Raw genomic sequence first — 23,891 nt, forward strand, 5'->3', positions numbered from 1 at the left:
CTTTGGTGCTTGGTCCTAGTTCCCACTGCAAGTGGCTGTGGGTGGTGACCATTTTACCACTTGCAACCAGTGGCATCACTGGGGCAAAGACCATAGGCAGAGGTCAGCAGTGATAGCAGGTGGCAGCGGTTCCCCTATCATGCTGCCATAGGGCATGCAACACCTGGTCAGTGCTGCAGAGAGGAGCATGGAGCCCCACTCAGCTGGCTCCAATGCTGTGGCTACCTCCGGTTGCAAGCAATAGAGACCCATAGATCTGGTGCTTGGATTGTAGAACTGACTGACCAGGTGTGAACTTGAACTGATTGGGGAATGGCCCAATCAGCTATAAGACTGAAAATGATCCAATCAGATTTAAGGGTGGGGAATGCTGAAAGAGGGTATAAGACAGGGCAGGCAGAAACTTGGCATGCTCTGACTCTTGAAAGGGCACTGCTACTCCAAGGCAGTAACTCTCTCAGTTACTGATCTCCAAAGAAGAAAGAAGCCAAAAATCTTCACAGAGGCCAGGCCAGACATACTTGCTTCTGACCTATCACTGACACCACCTGAAACGAGCATCTACGCCCAGCCTAGTGACTCAGAGAGCTCTGTCTTAGTGGTGTGGACAACAACGCACAAAGAGCTGTTGGCACAGTGTTTCTGACACTGAGATCTCTTAGTGAACAGTGCTTCCCAGTATCATTAATGAGTGACTGGCATTCTGGTAATTGGCCAACACTGCTTCTTGGTACTGCTGCCTCCATTGCTGTCTGGCCAAACGACTGGTATTGTCCATCCCAACCATCTGGCTGTTGCTATGGGCTGCTGCTGTGTCATCTCAGTGGGCTGTGAGAACATCTAGCTGTGGTGAGTTGGATCCTCTCCCTCTGTTTGCCAGAGTGCCATGAGCTCCAGGCACCATTTCGGATGGACAGCCTTTTAGACTGTGGACAATATTTGGGGTAAGATAGCTGGTCACATGTGGCTTTATGAAATCGTTGTTTGCTAAATAAGCTCCATTGTTGTTTTCTGTTGAATCTGAGTGATCTTGAACTTTCATATGAGTGAGGAACCTATAGATGGTAAACTCTTCTTTATTGTCCATTGTCCTTTTGAGACCATTTCCCTTAAATATCTGTCTCAAATTGATTTAGAAAAAATATTTTCTCCTATGATACTTCATGTACATTATGTAACAATACCCTTCCAGAATGATGCAGTCCACTGGGCCAGTGCACCACACTAGCCACTGGACATGTCCTCCCTCTCATGAACCTAAAACACTCAGGTCTAAAACTCATCTACCTGACTCATTTTTTGTGTCTCTAGTCTATGTTCTGCCTAACGTGTCAAATATTATCTGATGATGTTTATATTCAGGAGCGATACCAAGGATAGAGTTTAATGTCAGGAAATCCTAGCCTTCTATCTGTCCTTTTCTTTTAAGAATTAGACTCCCAGAAAATTGGCAACCTACACCTGCAGTTCTCTCAAGCTGTGAGATTCTGGGTAGGGCTAGTACCTTGCACCTGTGCAGCCAGGGACAGTTGGCCACTAGCTGAAGCATATGGAGTGACAGGAATTTTCATCCTTTTTTCCATTTGTTTGACTTTGAGTGCAATTTTACAAATATATCACCAGAATAATAGATATTTTGAATACTGTAGGCAAACCAAACCTGTTGATGTTAAAAACATAATACTAACAATGACTAGGAACAATTTTTACTCAACTTAACATAGGCAATCTCTTCTATAGATAACTTCTTTGGAAATGAGAAACAGAACTTAGAAAATTAATTGGCACTGCACTAAGCTATTTAAGAACTCTATGTAAGAACATGTATACATGTTCATAAACCTTAAAAAATTGATCTATTGACAAATACAATAAAGGGATTGCCTTTATTTTGGATTATAGCTTTTTCTGTCAAGTCATTAATTATTTTAGTAATAAAATAGAATTACTGATGTTAAAAATTACTACCTAGAGCTCAATGTTTTCTTACATTTTCCACAGCAAATAGAACATTCAAAATCAATTGATCATTCTTTTGAAAAGGAGCAGTTTCAGCATCTAAATTTCCTAAGTCTTAAGAATTGCAGTGTGAGCATTGAGTCAGTCTTAAATATAACTCTCATTCATGCATCCTTCCTTTTTTTTTTCCTCATTTCTCCTCTCTTCCTAAACTTCTCTCTCTCTTTATTAAAACATGGACAGAAGTCTGATCAGAATAACTTGTTAGAGAAGGTACATGAAAGTCAATTATAATTTGTTTAGCTTCTTTATTAAAAATAATAGGACTTTGAGAACCTCCCTGGTGGCACAATGGGTTAAAGCACAGTACTAAGAAGCTAAAGCCACTTCAGCATGAGTTCGATCCCAGCCTGCTCTGGAGGTGATCAACATGGCACGGCAGACCTCTCCCGGCCTGCCTGCTGCTTCCCTCAGCAGTGTACTTCATCAGTCAGCCTGTTCTGTTTTCCACTCTTTCTCTGGTGAATGTTCCAACCGCCCCTGCACCTCTGGCCTGTACCCTAGTCTTGTATGCATAAATAAATGAATCTTAAAAAAATATATATAGGGCTTTGTACATTGCATAAAAAATTGGAACGAGGTTGAATGACATTTGAAAGTGCCATTAATGTGGTATACTTACATTCAGTGTCAGGTTTCTTTTTCTACACGTTACCACCTCAGTTATTTTTCCTAACACAGCCTAAATATTTTCTCAGAGTTCATTCTTGTTTAAGAATAGGTGCCATGCCAAGCCTGCACTTTTCTCATCTGGCCCCATTTAACTAAGCTCTTGCACACCTACTATGTACCTATCAGTGCAAGTTATATAAGATTGGAGAAGATAAGTCATGCCCCTGTGGGGTGGTGTAGCCAGACACATAAATGGCCGCCTTTCTTAATCATCTGTAAACTCAAAAACTACTGAAGACGTGTGAGCCTATAGCCTTAAATCATAGTGTTGTAAAACAGTGTTGCTTAAAAACTCAAACATAAGCAGTAACTGGGATGTAAAGTGTCAGCATTAACTAGGGTCACACACAACGAGCAACAACTTGATATTCAGCATGGCCTTTAGTCAAGGTCTCCACCTCCATTATTCCTTAGTATCTCCTAATTTTCTTCTTGCATGAAATAAAAAAGAATAGCAATATTATTTCTCACCTCAGGTAAGTCACACTAAGGTAAACAAGCTCTAATCTTGCCACCCCAATTAACTCAACAAACAGAACTTGGGATCCTACTCAGCTCATTTGTGTTATCATGTTTATCTAGGTGATGTTATTAAGTAACAGGAATTCTTGCGTTAAATAAGTCTATAATGATATAATCAAGAGGTGTTTTCTAAATGTTTCATGACTGGAAGGTCAGGAAGTGACATTTGAGAAAGAGGCGCCTCACTCAGCTGTGTATATTATTTGAGTTATCTCAGAGGTCAGCGCAAAGGATTTAGGACAGAGAATACTCATATTGGGCTTAATATTTAGAAATATGAAGTGTCTGCTTATTTTAAGTGGTAAAATGAGAATCATCATAGTTGCTTTCATAAAATAACAGTATGAATTTTTCATGTATGTGGTAACATTTTTAATAATTTGTTCTCTTTCAGCTTTCCTTATTGGAAAAGGCTGGATTTGGAGGCGTGCTTTTATATATTGACCCTTGTGATTTACCAAAGACTGCAGATTTTAGCCAAGAAACCTTCATGGTGTCATTGAATCCAGGAGGAGACCCTTCTACACCTGGTTACCCAAGTGCTGGTGAGTCCTTTGTTAGTCTTTATTATTGTTGTATACATTGCAAGATTGCAATTCATAAGCATATATTATCTAACTCAAGAAAGGGAAAAATGTAAGAATTACTACCCTCTGTATCATAAAAATATATTTTTATCTTTTCAATATTATAGATTATTTGTTAGAATAAAGTTTTTTTTTTTAAGTCTATAGTTGACTTTCATCTCATTAATGTGTAGTATATTATGATTAGAGAGAAAACATTTTTGATTGACAAAACAATATGGGGTATGCATTCTATGCATATGTGAATCATGCACAAATAACTACAAGAATGAAGTGTTTATGGTTTTGAGCTTGGTATAACTTTAAATTGAGCACTCAGGGTCAAGTTAGGTATGTAATTTAGTAGGAAATGATGTTGGGAAAGAATAAGGTGAATACGGTCAAAATCTGACTCTTTAAAAAAGAAGGGTTCTCATTGTTTTTGGCTAATTACTGGAAATAGAATTGCTCACCTTTCTGCAGACAGCCTTCTCTTACTGGGAAACTGTTAGTGTGGAAGAAAGAAAACATATGGGTTTGGGCAGATACTTGCTTTCTTTTCGCATGTCTATCTATTGTATTATTACAGCTATGTAGTTCATGCAAAAGTGAGTGAATGGGGAAAAAAAAGGAAAACTTTATATTGTATTTCCAAGTGATGCTAACCTCCTAGCCAAAAAACTTCAGTCATTAATTAAACCAAAATTTCATGTAATTATCCATGTGTTATACCAATATTTCCCCATTTTGTACAAAATATGAGATTTTACTATTTTAGGCAAGACAATCTATATATTAATTTATTTCTATATTTTGCTAGGCAATTATTAATAGTCTACAAGAAGGAAGAAAATTGAGTCAAATATGAGCTAACATTTATTAAAGGTGTTGATATATCGATTACTATTATGTCTTTAGTGAACCTTGGACAGTCCATTTTAAATTAGTAGCTTTCTAGTTCAAGTTCTAGGTATCACCAAAAGTAGCAGCCTGTCATTGCAAATCATTTGCACACTTGCATTACCCTGGTTGCAACGCTTTAGCTCCAGGGGATTATGCATTGAAGAAAGTTATTAACTCATTACAGCGTTTATTCGAATTTTCTCCAATGCTTTCACTATATTTTGTTCTTATTTCAGCATTTACTCCAGAATTCCATGCGTCATTTAGCTACTTTGTCTCTTTCATCCTCTCCAATCTGGAACAATTTTCCTTATATTATTTTGCACTTAAAGAATATTCAGTGTGTTTTATTGATCATACCTAAATTGAATTTGACCAATATTCTCTAATGATCAGCTAATGGTTACACATTTTTGGCAGGAACACAGGAGAGATATACCCTTCTCAGTGCATAGCATGAGGTACATATAAATATGTCATATTTCTCATGACCGTTACTTTGATCTTTGTTATAGTAGTGTCAGCCAGATTTTTTCCTATTGAAAGTCACAATTTCTATTCTTTGTAAGTATAGGATATTCTGCAGGGGTACTATGACACTATAAATTCCCTCTTCCATATGAATATTGCCATCCATTGATGATTTTTTTTCTAAAGACTTATTTATGCATACAAGAATGGGGATATAGGCCCCAGGTCTGGGAGGTAGGAGGATTCACTAGAGATGGATTGGGGAACAGAACAGGCAGATCCACTGAAATACACTGCTGAGGGGAGCAGTAGGCAAGACAGTAAATGTCTGCTGTGCTGTGTGGGTCAGCTCTCAGGCCAGGAATCAAATTTATGCTGCAGTGGCTTGAATAGCATCATAGTGCTATGTTTTAACCCATTGGGCCACTAGGAAGGGCCTATTGATGATTCTTGTCTCTTTGAGTTATGGTTGTGGTAGATGTGGTATTTGGCAAGTAATTATTTTGAATTTCCACCATTAAATTATTACTTGAGCATATGTTTTAGAGAAGCTTTTTTGGGTTATTGCTGACTACATTCTCACTCAAAGAAAGGTGAAATGACTGTAGAGTCATTTTGGGTAAAATTCCAGGAATGAGGAACACACAGATTTTTAAAAATCAGAATGGTTTCTTTTTAGAATTATTTTGAAAATTGAGGTCAAATATATATATAATATATATTTTACTTTCTGAATTAAAATTTGCACAGTGCTTACTATCTACACAGGTGTTTTGTGTTTTTTATGGGGAATCAAAGCTGTCCTGATCTTAGTGTGTGTGGCTTTTTCCTTCATCAAAATAAGTTCTGAGATTTCTAGTGAAAGTAAGGCATTTACTTCTTATCATTCCTGTGTGAAAGAAAAAGATAAGTTTTGGACAGCAAAAGAGGTAAAGACAGTCAGCTGTGCCTGCTGTGAAGATCTCTGTAATAAGCATTATTGATGAGCCTCCCCTCATCCCTGACACAACCCACAGAAGTCTGACCAAACACACACTTCCAAACAGTCTGTTATCTCTTCAATTTGTCTTTCTCACATATGAATTATCTGGTAGGTTCAGAGATGTGTGATACCTGTCTGGAAATTAATGTATGCCCTAGAACAATGGGTGTAGGGGATTTTGTTTTTGTTTCGTGTTAGTCTCAAACATTGCTACCTCATCATTTGATAACTACCTCAGCATTTGATAAAACCAACCCCCAAAATAGAGGCAACTTGCTGGCACCCCTTCCCACTAGTCTCTTCTCCTGAGTTCTGAGTTCACTTTGATTATCTAATAAACTCTTAGTCGAACCATCACTGAGTCTTTTATTCCGGTTATCTAATACTTGCTTCTAGCCTGAAGTATTTCATCCTGTAACGAAAACACAACTGATTTATCCACAAGGTTGTTCAAATTGTTAACTAACCTGCAAAGTCACATCAGCCTTGCATGAGTGTCCTAAGAGAACAAAAACCAGGAAGTGGTTAAATAGTCCATACTAGTGTATTTTCTATACTACTGTATAGACATATTTAACATTTTGGTGGGGGATCCCAACTCTGGTCTAGCAGGCAAGAGCGAAGCTGTTTTTCACAAACTCCATCCTGCATGCAGAAATCTTCCTGTAGGTAGAGTCAGTCTTTTCACTCCCACTTATGACTAAAGAGCCAGAGAGAGATTTAAGAATTAGTATCCAGCCTTTGCTTTTCTACATTGCATTCTCTTGAGTGTAGAGATTAACTCCTCCATGACCTCCTTTAGCATCAACACACCTTTAGGTCAGGACAGTTTCCCTTCATGTCAGTGACACACTGATCCTGCCCATAGATACTAAATTCAAATCTATGTTCTCTGGAGTAGTGTACACAGAATAAAATATTTGAAACTGCTTCAGGGTATGAGTTATCCTGTCCATTACTGAATAAACTGTCTAGATTGTATATCATTGAAAATGAGCTTTCAGTTAACAGCAGCTTTTAAAGCCACAGAGTTTTTGCCTCTTCAAACTTTCATACCAAAGTTGGAACCCATGCAGTCTAGAATCACCTAATGTGTTGATGTGGAAGTAGAGTTAGCTGGGATCTAGGCAGGGGCAAATGGAAAGATCTGAGATGAGCAGGCACAGGAAGAATAGTTCTGATACTGCCCTGTCTCTAGGGTCACAGGTCAGGTAGTCCCAGGCTTGAGCTGTTCTTTCTCTTGGAGTCCTGGAGAGCTGGCTTCACCCCAGTCCATGATGATCTGTAGGTAGCTATATCTGCTGCAGGCTACAGGTCTTACTGCAAGCTGATTTGGGCCTGCCACAGATTGTGAAGAACCAGGTTTCCAAATCAGTGTAGAGGATCATGAGGGATTGGACTTTTCTCCAGCTCTCAGCCCTCATGAGACCCTGGCACCTAAGCAAAGTTGCCTTAGGATACCCCATCTATTCTGGTTTCAGGGCAACAGCCTTCACCTTTCAGAAATTTTAGTCTGTCCTGGGACTCTCAAATTGACCTGTTATACCCTGTGGGGGTCTTAATGCAGGGGGCCTACCAAGTTGGTACCTATAGCATAGCAAACTTTGGAAAGCGAGAACCAGTCATCTTCTGCCCAAAAGTTCAGCATCCCTTGCTTTGCCTTCATTTCTTCCATATTATTAAGCATCTACAGAAGCAGGCATTGCACTTCTGCCTATAGATTAGGTGATTGGGTACCACTCAGACCTCACCACCTGTGAGATGTTTCCCACTGAACCCAACTGCTCATGTGGGCCTGCAGTGGTGAGCTGCCTGGCATGACCTGCTGCACATGGATGTGAAAGGGAACACCAGAGTGGTACAGATCTAGCTCTGTTGCACCTTTAGTCTAGTAGCCAAGGGGGGGGGGTCTCCTCTTTTTAGGAGGGCACAGAAGGAAAGGGTCTACTTCCTGCATATGAATCTCTGTTGAATATACCAAAAAAGAAAATATAAGCCCTATTGTGTTTCTTTCTTTCTTTCTTTTTGCTGTTTTCTGCTAAGAAAATCTGATTGAGTACAATGGATTATACTATGGTGTTTCATTTATTGTTCTCTGGAAGTTGTCTTGAGATTGCTGGCTTATGGTTTCATCCTTGATTGCTTTAAGGAATATAGCTGACCTCAAGGTTATTTTGGGGGGGTAGAGGAGAAATCAACTTGAAAGTTATAGGTTAAAAACTACAAAGAATAATTTAAGATGAACAGTAGCTTCTTAGTGACCTACGATACTATCAACTGGATGACTTTTAGAAGAATTTACATAAAACTGTCTTTTAGGTATTTAAGCAGTTCCTAAACATAGTTTTAATCACTAAGTAAAGAATTAGCTGAGAATAAAAGTCTAGGATTTTTAAATTTTGTTTTTAGTATAAGAAGAGTAAATAGAATAATATAATGAGCCCTCCATATATCTCATACAATTTACATAAATTGAAACCTTTATATCCTCAATAATAGAAGATACACTTATGAAACCTCTTAACTTCGTGTCATGGCTGGAAATTTGTATCTCTGGAGGTTCAGAGTCTCTTCAGACTTATTTCACATCACCAACCTCAGGTAACCACTGGTCCCACCATTCTCATGACAGAACATTTTAGAACTTCATAAAAAATAGAAACATGCTGTATGTATTCTTTTCATGCACATTATTTTGCTTAAAATAATGTATGATATTTACTCTTGGTTTCATATATCAGTAACTCATTCCATTTTATTTCTGGGATATGTATTATAATTTGTGTATTGATTTAAGTGTTTTTGAAATGGAAAGGCCAATGCACTTTTCCTTAACTCTTGTTTCAAGCGGATTGTCCAAAATAGACACAAGAACTTCCTTTATTGTAGTACTGATCAGTAGGCCTCATAGTCAAATAGTTGTTTGCTACAGAATTTAGAAAAGAGGAAAATATTTTAAAGTAACCTAGGCCTCCATGACATGGAAAATATTGTATTATTCTTTATCAAAAAATAAGATTTATCTTTATTTGGTTTGTTTATTAACTACTCCAAAACTTATTTTCTTCACAATAAAAAGGACTATGCTGATATACATCACACCAGATTTTTTATTTGTAAGAAAATTCAAAAACTTGAGTGCCACCCCAGATTTTAAATAGGAAAATAGCCACCATCTGTGGTCTGAAAAGTTCTCCAAGTGAATGTGATGCAGCTGAATTTTGAGAACACTGATCTAGAGAGGTTTTGATTATTTTTCTAGCACATCTCAATTGCATTTATAGGACTTCTGAGCTTAACTTGATGATCATATGCTGATATTCTTCTAATACCTTTCACTGATGCCTATTCTCTGTCCCATGCAAGTTAGGACTGAGCAATTAAGCAATATGTGTTCTGGATACTCAACCTGATTTTTCTTCTCAATAAACTTTTAGTAAATATTCAATATATGTTGAATGAATAACTTGCTTTCTTAACATAAATTTTTCAATTTTGATAAATTGGATTATGGACTGATTTTACTTACCCTAACTAATACTCCCTTTATAAAGTAGTTATTAGCACATATTTTTTCCTTACATGGCTCTGCTAACATCACCTTTACCATTCAAAATAGTATAAATTCCATTCACTTATTTTTTTTGAATTTATATTTACAACAGTAGAATGTTAGAAGTTGAATCTATTACCTAAATTACTTCCACTTTTACTAAACATTTCAGAGATTAAATGTCTAAATTTCAAAGACTTTGTCATAGCTGCTTACATCACCTTGCTATTAAGTGTTTAAGCTACATTGACTACAAACAAACTTCATTCTCGAAAACTAAATAAATGGAGACTTCTAAGAGCAATTCTTTAGGTTTCATGTAGAACAATTCTGTTTTTAACCATGAACTAAAAGAAACTTGAGTTTGTCCACCAAGGATTCAGGCATAAGGGGCATAAGAAATGATATTGACATAACTAGTTATAATGTGTGAGCAATTATAATCAAAGGCCTGATTGACCTAAAATCATTAATTTGGCTCCATTTGGTAATGTACAATGTAAGGAGAGAATAAAATGCTATGCTATGGGGTGAGCATAAAAATATGGATATGAGAAATGGATAATTTAATGTATATCACATCAGTTCTATGGTTGAAATGTGTAAAATTATTTCCATATTTTTGGTCATTAAAATGGCCTGGCATGTGAAAATTTCATAGGCTTTTAATTTTAATATCATCTCCAGAAAACTACTGGACTTAATCTATGGACTGCTAGTTAATAGCCCAAGATAGGTCTTCTATCAGTATTCATTGTGATTCTTTCAAAGCTTTGTTCCTACCCTAGTTTAAACTTTTGTGTTTATGATCCTTTCCTCTCTATTTGTTATAATCCTGTTTGATTTTTTTTTTCTTTGTCTTATATTCTGGAACAGGAAATTGTTTCAGTAGTTTTACTCTAGTGAAGTGTATCAAACAACACAGTTTATTTAATATTCCCAGTGTTACAATTCAGTGGAACTGTGTGCTGTTTACCTGCTGTCTGTTGAGCAGCACCTCTGCCAACTAAAACCTTTCAAAGAAAAAAGAATATCATTGTAATTTATGACAAGTCTTCACCAGGTGTTCGTGGTCCAGTTACCTGGACAAATGTCGAAAGAATGACTTGAATTGGCACCAAATCAACTGAGACAATGTTCCACTATTCCCTGACTAGAAAAGCAGAAAATATAAATGTGTGCCTCGTTGTCAAAGCAAAGTGTTAGATATTCAGAGCATGAAATGCCTTGTCACTTGGATGGGATAAAATAAAAAGCATCTGTATTCTTACTATTTTATGGTAACTGGTGATTTTTATGTTTCCAGAAGGCTTCACATTTACATGGAATATTATTCAACTTGATTCTTAAAATAATATCCTGTTTAAGGTGTTTGAAAAATTTCAGAAAGTTGAATTTACACATTGAATTGATAGAATGTTCAAAATCAAACCACTCCTTTAAAAGGGTTATTTTTTGTTTGTTTTTCAATTATATTATTTTTTATTGAGGCAATGCTTGCTTAAAATACTATGTATGATTTAAGGGTTTAGATGCAACCTTCTTTAGAATAATGGTTACCAAACCTTACCACAAAAATGACCATAATCCTCCAATCTAGAATATAGAATTCTCTCCCAACTTTGTCTCCATTCCCCACACATTCTACACCTCCCTCCTCAGGTAGCTTCCTCTTTATTCAGATTTTTAGGGTTTCTTTCGGTTCTCTTTTGTCTGTCCTTTTTGTTTTATTTCTTTATATTCTACATATGAGTAAAATCAAATGTATGTGTCTTTCTCTTTCTGACTTCATGTAGCATAATTCTCTTATGTTCCAACTATGTAATTATAAATGCCACAATCCCATCTTGTTTCATAGATGAGTAGTATTCCATTGCATAGACATATCTTCATCTGACGTTAGCCAGTTAGGTCATGGCCATAATTTGATATTCTAAGTATCATTGCAATGAACACAATAGTATATGCATACAGCAGCAGGAAATTTTACTATTGATAAATTTAAGTTTTCTTACACAAAATACTCATACAACTAATGTCATATATGAATTTATAATTTCAATATAATCTGTTTACATGTCCATAATCTATGATTAAGGCCATGTGAAAATAATAAAAGATCTTTTTCTGAAAGCTATTTATTTTTAACAGTGATTTTTTTCCAGAAATCCTTGCTATTTTAAGAACTTGATTTCCAAATCAGCAGATACAAATATTCAACTGAAAAGTATTGATCATTAATGGATTTCAGAAACTAGGAAATTATTTGCTGATCCTCAAATTATTGTTTTCTAGGAAGGGATTTAAAGTAAACTGTTCTTCATGTATCCCCTCCCCCTCCAGGAGTCTCAATTTTTTTCAGTCAGATTTCCAGGACTTGTTATTTGTTTTGTTCTGCCTTGCCCTTTGTTTCATTTTTCTTGTAATTATCTTTCTCATTTGTTATAATCTAATGTATATTTATGGGTCTTTCTTTGAACCACAGGTATTTGGTCAAAATTCTGTGACCAACATTTACTTAATTTGGTTAGCCTCCCTATCCTTTATTGTGGTTGTTAGTTAATTGAAATATATTTATGACCATTTATTTCTAGTAATTAAATTTAGTATTTTTTTCTGTCTTAAGACATCTTTTAGTAAAAATATAGTGTAGTTCCAACAGTTCCAAAATTATACAAAAGTGAATATTCAGAGAACTATCACTAAATACCCTTCCCCCCTCGTTTTTTTTTATTTCACTTCATCTAGTACTTTGATTTAACTTCATCTATTTGTCTTTTATTTTCCTGTTTGTTTTGTGTAAAACAGCAGATAAATGCTTACTTCCTATTCACCTTCAATTTTGCATCATGTATATCATACTACATATTCATTTGCATTGTTGTGTCTTTTCCCCCATTGAATAATTACTACATTTTTTTTTTTCCTCTGCTGTTAGAGATTGTTGACACTTGCATTTAGAAGTAAATAGAGTTTGTTCCTGAATCTTAGTGGAGATAAACACCTGTGGAAAAGAGAAGCCATAAACAAGATTAAGCAAAGGGAAAGTGGAGCTGGAAACCAGTCCAACCACCTATAAATCTGTAGTTTATTACAATGTTCATATAGGAACAAAATTGCCAGGTCTTTGCATTTCTTCTGAAATCAGTCGTTATAAGTGCCCTATCAAAGATGGGCATTCTAGGGTGAAATGTTTCTGCTGATAGCATTTACAGCAACACTTTCATAATTTCTCCCTCGATAGAATGGGACATCTGCGTGAGACATCAGCATGCATGGACATTAGTATGCCCACTGCAGAAATCTGGATTTAATTCCATTGTTGCTAGAGTGTTAGAGCTGTGCTAGCATTGTGACCATTAGATATATGAGATTATTTTACTAAAATTTTACTAATTAAAATGGAATAAAAAAATTGTCATACTAGCCACATTTCAGGTACACAATAGCCATAAGTGGCTATTCTAGACATTTTCCTTTATTAAAGTTCAATTTAATAAATGTCATAGAGTTAATGTCTATGACAGTGTGATTTAATCCAAAATTTGATGCTTGTCTACTGTTTTTGATCATCCATGAGGTTTTCTTTATTTAACGATGGAGAATAGAAAATTGTTAGTCTTTCTTGACACTTGAATTATTTAAATTCTATTTACAAATCAGACTCTAAGAACCACATGTTGGTATGCTTCATGAATTCTTTTATGGTTTAGTGTTGAACCAAAACATAGTTGAGTGCTCCTAAAGTAAACATTTTCAATTTCCAGAATTCTCCAAAGAGTTTTTGAATTTTAAGTATGTAAAAATAAATCTTGTAATGCTACTTTAAAGTGTTATTGCATTTGCCTCAAACTGCTGGCATTGTAAATCTCAGTCTCATACAATTCATTTCAGAGATTCATCCTGGAAGAAAAAAATGTGTTCTGTTTTTGTTTGCTTATCAACAGCCTCTCAGTCCTAAATTTTTTAGTGAGAATGGAAAAAATTAAATCTTTGGAATATAATGTTTTTTTGAGAAATAACTCTCAGTGTTAAACTTTTGAAGACTATGACAAACATTGACTATTTTTTAAAAAATATTTATTTATTTATTCATATAGAACTGGGGTACAGGCCACAGATGTGGACGGTGAAAGGATTCACCAGGGACAGACTGGGGAGCAGAACAGGCAGACTGATGAAGTACATTGCTGAGAGCAGCAGCGGGCGGGCCAGGAGAGGTCTGCCACACCATGTGGTCACCTCCGGGTGAGGCGGGGATCAAACTCAGGTGGAAGTGGCTTAAGCCTCTTAGTGCAGTGCTTTAACCCGCTGCGCCACCAGGGAGGGCCCAAAACATTGACTATTTTTATAAGTTGAAAGCCAGTCTTTGGTGCCTCTTTTGCATGCAAAGTTCTGTGTAGTCTAGTGGATACAATCCAGGTAGTAAACTTTCCTTCACACCTGATAAACATGAAGTGACTACACTTTTGTGACTCATGTGTTCATCCCATATAACTTTTGAATATACCCAGGGATTTCTTTCTTTTTTTGTTTTGTTTTGTTTTGTTTGGTGCATACAGAACTGGGGTACAGGCCAGAGGTGCAGGGGCGGTGCGAGGATTCACCAGGCACAGAGTGGGGAGCAGAACAGGCCAACTGAGGAAGTACACTGCTGAGGGTAGCAGCGGGCAAGTCAGGAGAGGTCTGTTGTGCCATGTGGATCGCCTCTGGGGCAGGCAAGGATTGAACTCATGCAGAAGTGGCTTTAGCTTCTTAGTGCTGTGCTTTGACCCACTGCATCGGCAAAGAGGGCCCATATCTAGGGATTCCTATTGGATTTGGAGTTCCCGGCTTCTTCATTATTTTCCAGACATTTGACTTGTTAACATGTAGGGGATCATATCCCATATCTTTTTTTTAAGGATTAGACTCAGCTACACAGAACACTTCACAGAACTTTAAACCTATTATTGTAATGTGATTTTTCAAAGCTCACAAAACAATGCAGTCTAGGAAGTTTCCCAAATTTATTTGACCAGGGAGTTCATATTTCTAGGAACATCTACAAGGGTTATTCCTGAGTTCAACACACTAAGAAATTGTTGGCCTGCCCCTTCCCACCACAAAGCCTTTCACTACATATACCCTACATAGAAATGTATTGTTCCCACTTTGTCTTTTGCATGCATGTAGCCTAAGATGTGATGTTAAAGTAGAAAAGGGCAGGGCTGATCAGGTCACCTGGTGATGCCAAAGTTAACACCTGCAGGTGTACCTGCATATGAGTCAGCAGGAAATAAAACACCCAACAACAAAAACTAATCTAGTTGATTATTTAACAATTAAAGTTGTAATTAGATTTATAATTGAATTTTTGGTGTAGTCTAGAGTCTGGAAAATCAGTGTATCCCAACTAATCTTTTACTCAGCATGACCTGTTCCAGTTCATTGCTAGCCATGTTCAAAAATCTGTTTTTTAAATACAAATTTGAACAAAACTTTTTTCTAAATCACCAGTCCCTCAGGTGATTTTTTTTTCCCATTTCAGTGACAGACTAAAAAAATGCAATTTTATCCTGGGAAAGATGATAAAAGAGACAGTTTTTAAGATAACACAGATATGCCCGTTTTCAAGGAATAGGCTAAAAAGATAATGTGCTTTAGGCAACTATTTCTAGAATATCTTATTGAAAATTTCACCTGCTTCACAAACACACTGAAATTGTCGCCATGGAATCTCTCTGAAAGTCTCAGTCATTTCAATACTCCACGAAAGTTTTGGAATCCTTGATGAATATTAAACTGAGTTAGCCCAGGCTCCTTTATTAAGTCACCTTACTAAGAATGACTGGTATCCTTGAGGTGGGTTTTGGTACTTAGGGAAAATTTGACAAAGGCAAGGAGGTTTCTTTAGACTTAGAGTAATCCAACATTGTCATTTGTGTATGTGATCCTACACCTTTAAAAGCCCACTGAAGACAATTCCCTCTGTTAAATAAATCACCATGGGAACATACAGGGCCTCGCCTGTGAGAGCAGTTACAGGTGGCAATGCCATTGTGTAAAAATTGGGGTACTGTAGTAGCAGGGTCCTCTTTACCTGAGCAAATTATAAAAATGTAACAAAGCCCCAGTTTTATGAAGAGAGGTACTGGCCAGATCAACAGTTTATGAGAGGTAAAAGAAGCAAAAATAAAAACAAAACAAACAAAAAACCCAGAGCCTGAATTTCTGGAACTGGTATGAAACATTTCAGATTCCAGGCAAATCCTGTCACTAAATTGTGATTAAGAATGCAGGACTTCCTAGCATTCCCATTCTCCTTAAATATTGGTTCCACATTGAGCCTCAGGGTCACTGTCAACTCTACTGAGGTGTAGAGGGAGGCACACTTAGTGGGGTGAATGAGGCATTGCCTCAGCTGCATCGGCAAGGTGCTGCGCAGTGAGGAGGTGAGGCAGCAGGGGATCCATGTTGGACAGAGATGAAGCATGGTAATGAGAACCAGGGCAAGAGGAGTTTAAAAGCACCAGGAAACACAGCCCCAAGAACTGCCTGTGGCAATATGGGGGAATCAGATAAGTGCTGAAAAACTTGGTAATTGCATGGCTGGCAGTCATTGCCTTTTATTTTAGCAGATTTTAGGAAGCTAAAATTAAATCTCAGAGTCAGTGCTACAAATAATGTCAGTCACATCACAATGGCGACATTCACTAGTCCAAAGATAGCTTATGTGCAGTGGGGGATTTGGACTGGATGGTCCACTTTCAGTATCTTCCAGCACTGGTTTAGTTAAGTAAGGTTTAGTTACATGAATTTAATGTGAATGTGTCAAAGGCCCTATTTTGTTTATTGTTTCCCTCTCTTTTTGATTCTGATGGTGCATGTGAATAAAGACAATTTTATATTTCTAGTTCTTCAGGGAATCTTGATGATGACAATTGCATAGAAAAATGAAATCGAAGGCCAGTATGTTCAGTTTAAAATTAGATGTGTCTGTGAATGAGTCTGTGAATGCTGTCTTATATTTGTCTTTAATCTTTTAGAATATTTAGCTTAATACTGCACATATATTATGCCTAAACAAAATAATAAATGCTATTAATGAGAACAGGCATAATGTATTAGTAGCTATGTTACTAGAGGCACACACAGCTTTGTGAGAGAACCATACATAAAAACAAACTTTACAAAATTGTCTTTAATTTCAGACAACGCAAAGAGCAACTAGATAAAGTGTTCAGAACAACTTATACTTTTATAGTGTATCCACTTCCTATATGGGTAGACCCTATATTGCATAGGTAAAAGAAAAATAAAATTTTGGGGATAAATTTCTCTTGAGGGAAAGATATTCAGAATAAATAAAACATGAGATGATTTTTTAGAAAAAAATGTATCACTTTCTAAAAGAAAGTTAACCTCAACATATCACTAATGATCTATAATTAAATTACACAAAATATTATTTTTAGCCTTTTGAGAGCTCTCAAGTGTGTGGCATATGATACTCACAATCTCTACTAAATAGCCTATCACTGTTTCTTTTCTGTAAACCAGAGCAAAATATGTTAGCAATAATTTTACTAACGATAAGAGAATTATATTGTCAATTTATATTGCTAGTTAATAGGCAATTTGTTATAAGACATAGGAGAAATTGCTGCAAATCCTGTTTGTCAGACATCAAAGAAATGCAGCAAATTTTATAAATAGGCAAGTGACTATGATTTAATGAAGCTTGCTATACAATTATGTTTGCATATAATGGGTAGGTATTGATGAAATGCAGCTCTTAGCCCTTAGGTCATACTTCTCAGCTCAGGAAAGGCCAGTTAAATACATCAAAATTCCACAAATTCCACAGAGTAAAGATAAGAGCTGTGGTCTCTTGTTTACTGTTGTTCCCTGAGACAAAAGATCTAAGTAACTAGAACTCCTGGAGTAAGGAAGAATCGGTCCTTCCTGAACCTGTCTTATTCCTGGAATTAGACCTAGCAATTAGACAATTCTTTGTTTCCTTTTTAGTTATACATAGAGAAAACAGTTTTAAGTAGGGTTTTCTGGAATTTTCCTTGTGGCAGCATTGCTTCTTCAAGTAACTTAAGGGTTGTAGATGTTAATCCCAGTCACATGATTCAAAATGCTTATCAGCAAGCTTTTGATATTGAGGAAGTAATAGACATAATCATAGATTCTTTCTTTCTTGAGATGCATTTATGCACCTACACTTTCAATAGATAAACATTTTTTAAGTGACTGTTATACGGAAGCAAAATGAGGAGCCACTCTTAAAAAAAAAATAAAGATCCAGACAGGACAGAGATATATGAAGATTCAATACAAAATGTAATTCAGAAAATAAGATGGTACAGGAATGGATTAGCCACCTATTGAGCCTAAAAGGTCAATAGCTGAAGTGGTACAGCTTGAATAGCATGTTTTCAATTTACTGAGATGTAATTCATAGAACATGAAGTCCACTATTTTCAAGCTTACAATGTAGTGGATTCATAAGGTTTGCAATGGTCACCATTATATAATCCACAAACAATTTCATCAGTTCAATGAAGCAAACCTGGAAGCATTAGCATTCAATTCCAATTTCCTCAATCTTCAGCTCCTGGGAACATCAAATATACTTTACATCTTACATATTGACCTCCGGACATTTCATATACATCAAATCGTACCCTATGTGGTCTGATGTGCCTGGCTTCTTAGCATGGCATTTTCTGTGCCATAGTATAAGTCAGTACTCACCCCCTTCCTAAGAAGGAAAAACCACCCATAGTATGCAACCAGCATTCGTGATCTATCCATTTAGTAACTGATGGATTTTGAAAGTTTGTTTGTTTGTTTAGCTGTTGTAAATATGCTGTTAAAAATATTCAATAAATGAGTGTGCACATATGCACTGAATTTTCTGGATATATACCAAAGTGGAATTGCAGGGCTACATGGTAACTCTGTGTTTAAATTTTGGAAGAACTGTCAAATTGTTTCCTGTATCAGATGCACTGTTTTAAATTTTCAGCCATATCTGAGGACTCTAATATTTCTATATCACTGACTTCATTTGTTTTTGTTGTTGTTCAAAATTATCATCTTAGTGGCTATAAAGTAGTAACTCGTGGCTTTAATTTTCATTTCCCTAATGACTAGTGACACTAAGTATCTTTTCATGTACTAGACATTTGTACATCTTCTTTACAGAAATAGCACTTCAGATTACCTGTCCCATCTTTCATTACATAATTGTCTTTCTACTGTGTAAGTTATTTATCTGTATTTGAATTATAACTATTTTCTCTTGTTCTAAAGGTTGTGTTTTCAGTCTGGATAGTGTCTTTTGATGCACACAGTATTTAATTTTGATGGAATCCAATTTATCCCCTCACTTATTTGCTTATGCATTAGTGATGTATCTAATAAAATATTGCTTAGTCCAGTATCATAAAAATTTACTCCTATATTTACTTCTAAGAGTTTTATAGTTTCATCTCTCACATTTAGGTCTTTAATCACTTTAAGTTAATTTTCACATAGTACTATGTTGGGGTTCAACTCAATTGTTACACATGTGATTCTCTAGCTTTATCTACAATGTGTTGAAATGGCAATTCTTTATCCATGGAAGCTTCTTATAATCTGTTGAAAATCAACCATAAATATAATATGGATTTATTTTGTATTCTCAAATTCATTTCTATGAGTCTACATGAATCTCCTTCTTGGTCAATACTAGGCTTTCTTGGTTACTCTAACTAGATAGAAAGTTTACATAGTTTGTGGAAAGTATCAGTACCTCAACGTTGCCCTGGTTTGGACTATTCTGGATACCTTTCATTTATATAAGAAGCTTCAAAAAATAATTGAAAGATGAGCTGGAAATAACCACACAGACTGATCAAATTTCTTGGATTAAATACTTCTATGAAGAGACACGTCAGAGAAACAAAAAGGGATATTTCTAAATTTAAGGATAACATACACACACACACATATATATATATAGATATATCTATATATCTATATCTATATCTATATCTATCTATCTATCTATCTATCTATCTATCTATCTATCTATCTATATATCTGCAAGTAAAGAATTGAATAATCACAGGCACTAGGACAAAGAAAGCAGGTTATTTGTGATTACGTGTGACTGAAACAGAGGATATATTATGGTGTTGTATGTGTTGAGGATGGGATTATAGGTCAGTTTAGATCACAAAGCATTTGATCTTTTAGGTGGTATTTTATCCTGTTGATAAGGAGAAGTCACTGAGGCTGATGGCAAACCTTTTTTATTGTTCCAGTGTTAAAGTAAATACTTTGTCCTGGTTATTGAGAACTAGTACCATTCTTTTCAGATGTTATTCTCTTCTGATCTCTATATCTTGATTAGTTGTTCAATCAAACTCTCTACTTACCTACCTATCACCCAGCTATCATCAATTTAAACTAATCTTATGGCCCCAAATAAGAAATATGTCTATTCTTAAGAATAAATCAGAAGATGCTCCACATATTTTATAGCTAATTCCCCCAAAAGAAACTCAAACCCAAATGTAATAGCAATCCTGACTTCAAAATTACGCATATTGGTAAAGGCCAAAAACAAACAAAAAAAGCAATGGATGCAAAGAAAAATGTTTCCTCTTTGCTTGCTTCTTTCTGTCTTCATATATATATATATATATTTTTTTTTAAAGATTTATTTATTTTTGCATACAGAACTGGGGTACAGGCCAGAGGCTCAGGGGCGGCGAGAGGCTTCACCAGAGACAGAGAGGGGAACAGAACAGGCAGATCGACGAAGTACACTGCTGAGGGGAGCAGCGGGCGGGTCAGGAGAGGTCTGCCACGCCATGTGGTCACCTCCGGGGCAGGCGGGAATCGAACTCACGCGGAAGCGGCTTTAGCTTCTCAGTGCTGTGCTTTAACCCGCTGCGCCACCAGGGAGGGCCATATATATTTTTTTAATTTGTATTTTGATTTGGTGATTAACCAAAACTGTATTTCCTCAGGTATGTTTTTCATCATGGTTGAGGGTTGATCACCCAGGGAGAGTGAAGCTGTGCCTTATATTTTACACTTGATCTTAGCCTTAAAGTTGAGAAGGGATGTCTGCCTTATGTTTTAATCCCCATGGAATATCTATGGAAAAATCTAATCCAATATAGTATCTATCAGTTACAATTGTGTCTTTTGTGCAGCAAAATTCATTACACTATTTATATTGAAGTCCCCAAATTGGACAACAGCTTTATAATTTTAACTACACATTTTGTGTAACATACATGAAAAACTCTGAGTGGTAGAATTGTGGCAGTTGAAGCAGATCATAAATAGCAACCAGTATTCATTCATTCAGTTTTTTATTTGCCAAATAACTTTATAATCAATAAATTCCGAGCAGCATATAGAATTTCTCTCTTGTGACCCTTAAAAAAAAAAAGTATTAAAAGTGAAAGAGGACAGTAGAAGGGCAGGAAAGAGATAGAATAACAAGTTGCATGAGAAGATATAATGAATGGTAATACTATTAGTGACCTACATATTCTTCTGTAAAAGGCAAAGAGAAGACAGTTACATCAATTTTGGTAAAAAAAAATGCTAAAAAATGTTTCCTCCTTCTGTGCTGCAAGATTCTGAGTTTATTTCAATTCTGAAATAGCTACATTTCTGTTTCAGAAATCCAAATCTGCAAAAAACACCAGTATAATGCTGACAAAATAGCTACTATTTGCCCTGCCAGAATCATTCATGATCATGAACTGCATTTATAAAATCCAGAAGAATTGTTCTAGTGCTGAAGAAAATGGTTAATATGCTTGTGTTGGTATCCAGATAGTTTCCATTGTATTTTTCAGTTTCTTTACTAAATGCATAAAAATAACTCCATTTGACAGTACTTCCTTTAGTTTAATCAGTTACACCATTGTGAAATGACCAGTTTTCAGTAGTGGAAAGGGTAGCAAGCCAGGCCCAATACATTACACACAATATATCATCACAATTAATCAAATATTTTTATTCTACCCAAAGCAAATGTGGATTATAAGAAATATTTTTTGGGCCTCCCTGATGGCCTATAAGTCTCTGCTATCACTAAGGTCTGAATTTTATCCCTGGCCAGGGAGCTGACCCACATGGCCCAGCAGACCTCTCCTTCCTCACCTGCTGCTGCTCCCCTCAGCAATATCTTTCAGTAGATCCCCCTTTTCTACTTCCCACACTGTCTCTGGTGAATCTTCTCTCCCCCTGCATGTCTAGTCTATATCCTAGTTCTTCTACATATACACAAAAAGAACCCATCTTCTGTCTGGAATTAAACACCACATTGTGCAGCCAAAGTAAACTAGTTATTCATCTGGTATTGTCACCATTTTGCAAAATACAATACTGAAATGCAAATACATTAAAATTTCCTAAACCAGTATGTCATACATTCTGTTTTAGGAATATTCTGTATCTTAATTAATATGGTAGTTACATAATACCATATTTAGCCCTTAGGAAGTGCTCAATGAATGTTCTCCAGCTGCCATATTCTCTTTTGGGGAATGTTTTCTTTACCAGTACTCTTACTCTCCCTACCATATTGAATCTAGGAAATTGTCAAGTGTCCCTTTTTGGATGTGACAGAATTTACTTTCAACTGAAAAAGGACTTACGAGGTTAAGGGCAAGAAAGCAAGAGAGTGAACATGAAAGCAATTTCTAGGAAGGTATTGGTCTCCTAAATTCTATTGAAAAAAAAAAAAAAGCAAAAATTACCTGGCAGCCATCACTCAAACTTGGTGATTATAGGCATTGTGCTATATTTGGCAAAAAGAAGTTCTACTGTAGCATTGAGAAATCTCCCTTAGCATTTTCACAGCATGGATTGGAACCTGAGGTAGATGTGGAATGTGAGTTTCAAATCTGTTGACCTGGTACAGGATACCATGTGAATCTAGAATCCCATACAAGAGAATCTTAGATGGACAATTGGACAGTCTGTACTATGTGGCTGAGTCCTCAAGTGCCTCAACTTTTTTTTTTTAATTGCATTGTAACATTATATGTTTTAGGTATGTATCATAATAAAAATTAGAAAACATGCACTACTAAAGCAAGGCAGCTATTAAGTAAAGAGTTGGGGAAGAGTTTATATAAAATTTTGGCATCCACAGGTTTCCATAACAATTGCCAATAGGACATGCGATAATCTGAAGACAATCCAAATTGCCTTTGAGGCTTGCAAAATTCTTGAAGACCCAACATGATTTACATGTGGCTACTGCATCCACTTTCCTAGAGGACAATAAAAAAAAAAACTCTCATTGAATTATATACCATCTTCTAAAATTTGCCCTCCCCAAAATAACAAATGGGGTAGATACTGAAGTATCCTTAGTTGCCTATTTTATCCTTCTAAATATCCAGAAACAAGAGTTTATATGTATATGTCAGCTACATGGGATACATGGTAGCTTTTTTTTTTTTTTCTGTATGTTTATGTAATATACAAAGTTTTATTACTGGAAAAAAGTCATGATATTACATTTTTTTAAAAGATTTATTTATGTATTCATACAGAACTGGAGTATAGGCCAGAGATGCGGAGGGTGAGAGGCTTCACCAGAGACAGAGTGGGGAGCAGAACAGGCAGACTGAGGAAGTACACTGCTGAGGGCAGCAGCGGGCAGGTCAGCAGAGGTCTGCCATGTGGTCACCTCCGGGGCAGGTGGGGATCGAACTCATGCAGAAGTGGTTTAAGCTTCTTTGTGCTGCGCTTTAACTCACTGCACCACCAGGGAGGGCCCAATATTACATTTTTCTGTACATATTGTTAAAATATAGTTGTTATAAAACTTGAAACAGCATATACAATTACGGTCTTCTGAAATTTTACACACTGAGATATTTCCAGTGATAGTTAAATGACTATGTTAATTCAGCCGTACACATGAATTTATATGTGGGTGTGTAAACACTTTTATGTATATGTATTATTTTACATTTAAGTTAAATAACATAGATCCCATATGAGGTGTCTCTTCTACGTATCTCCTTCAATATCCTGTCAATACCCTGAAAGTCTTTCATGTATCTCCTTCAATACCCTGTCAATACCCTGAAAATCTTCTTAAACTTCAAAGTACATGTTTCACAACAGATACCTATTGAAAAGCCACATTCAACCACTTTAGTGATGTCAATCTATACAA

The 23,891-nt window shown here is 36.1% G+C and overlaps 1 protein-coding gene across 1 annotated transcript in view; it reads left to right on the top strand.

The window, feature by feature from the left end:
- The window catches only part of NAALADL2 (N-acetylated alpha-linked acidic dipeptidase-like 2), an 880,510-nt gene that overhangs the window by 453,328 nt on the left and 403,291 nt on the right, over positions 1 to 23,891 (top strand). The window contains exon 5 of the mRNA XM_004674978.1: positions 3,608 to 3,758. Coding sequence (XP_004675035.1) covers positions 3,608 to 3,758 — 151 coding nt within the window. The remainder of the gene's footprint in view (positions 1 to 3,607; positions 3,759 to 23,891) is intronic.

Source organism: Condylura cristata, unplaced genomic scaffold (genome assembly GCF_000260355.1).
Source record: "Condylura cristata isolate star-nosed mole 26May11 unplaced genomic scaffold, ConCri1.0 scaffold00003, whole genome shotgun sequence".
Taxonomy (NCBI): domain Eukaryota; kingdom Metazoa; phylum Chordata; class Mammalia; order Eulipotyphla; family Talpidae; genus Condylura; species Condylura cristata.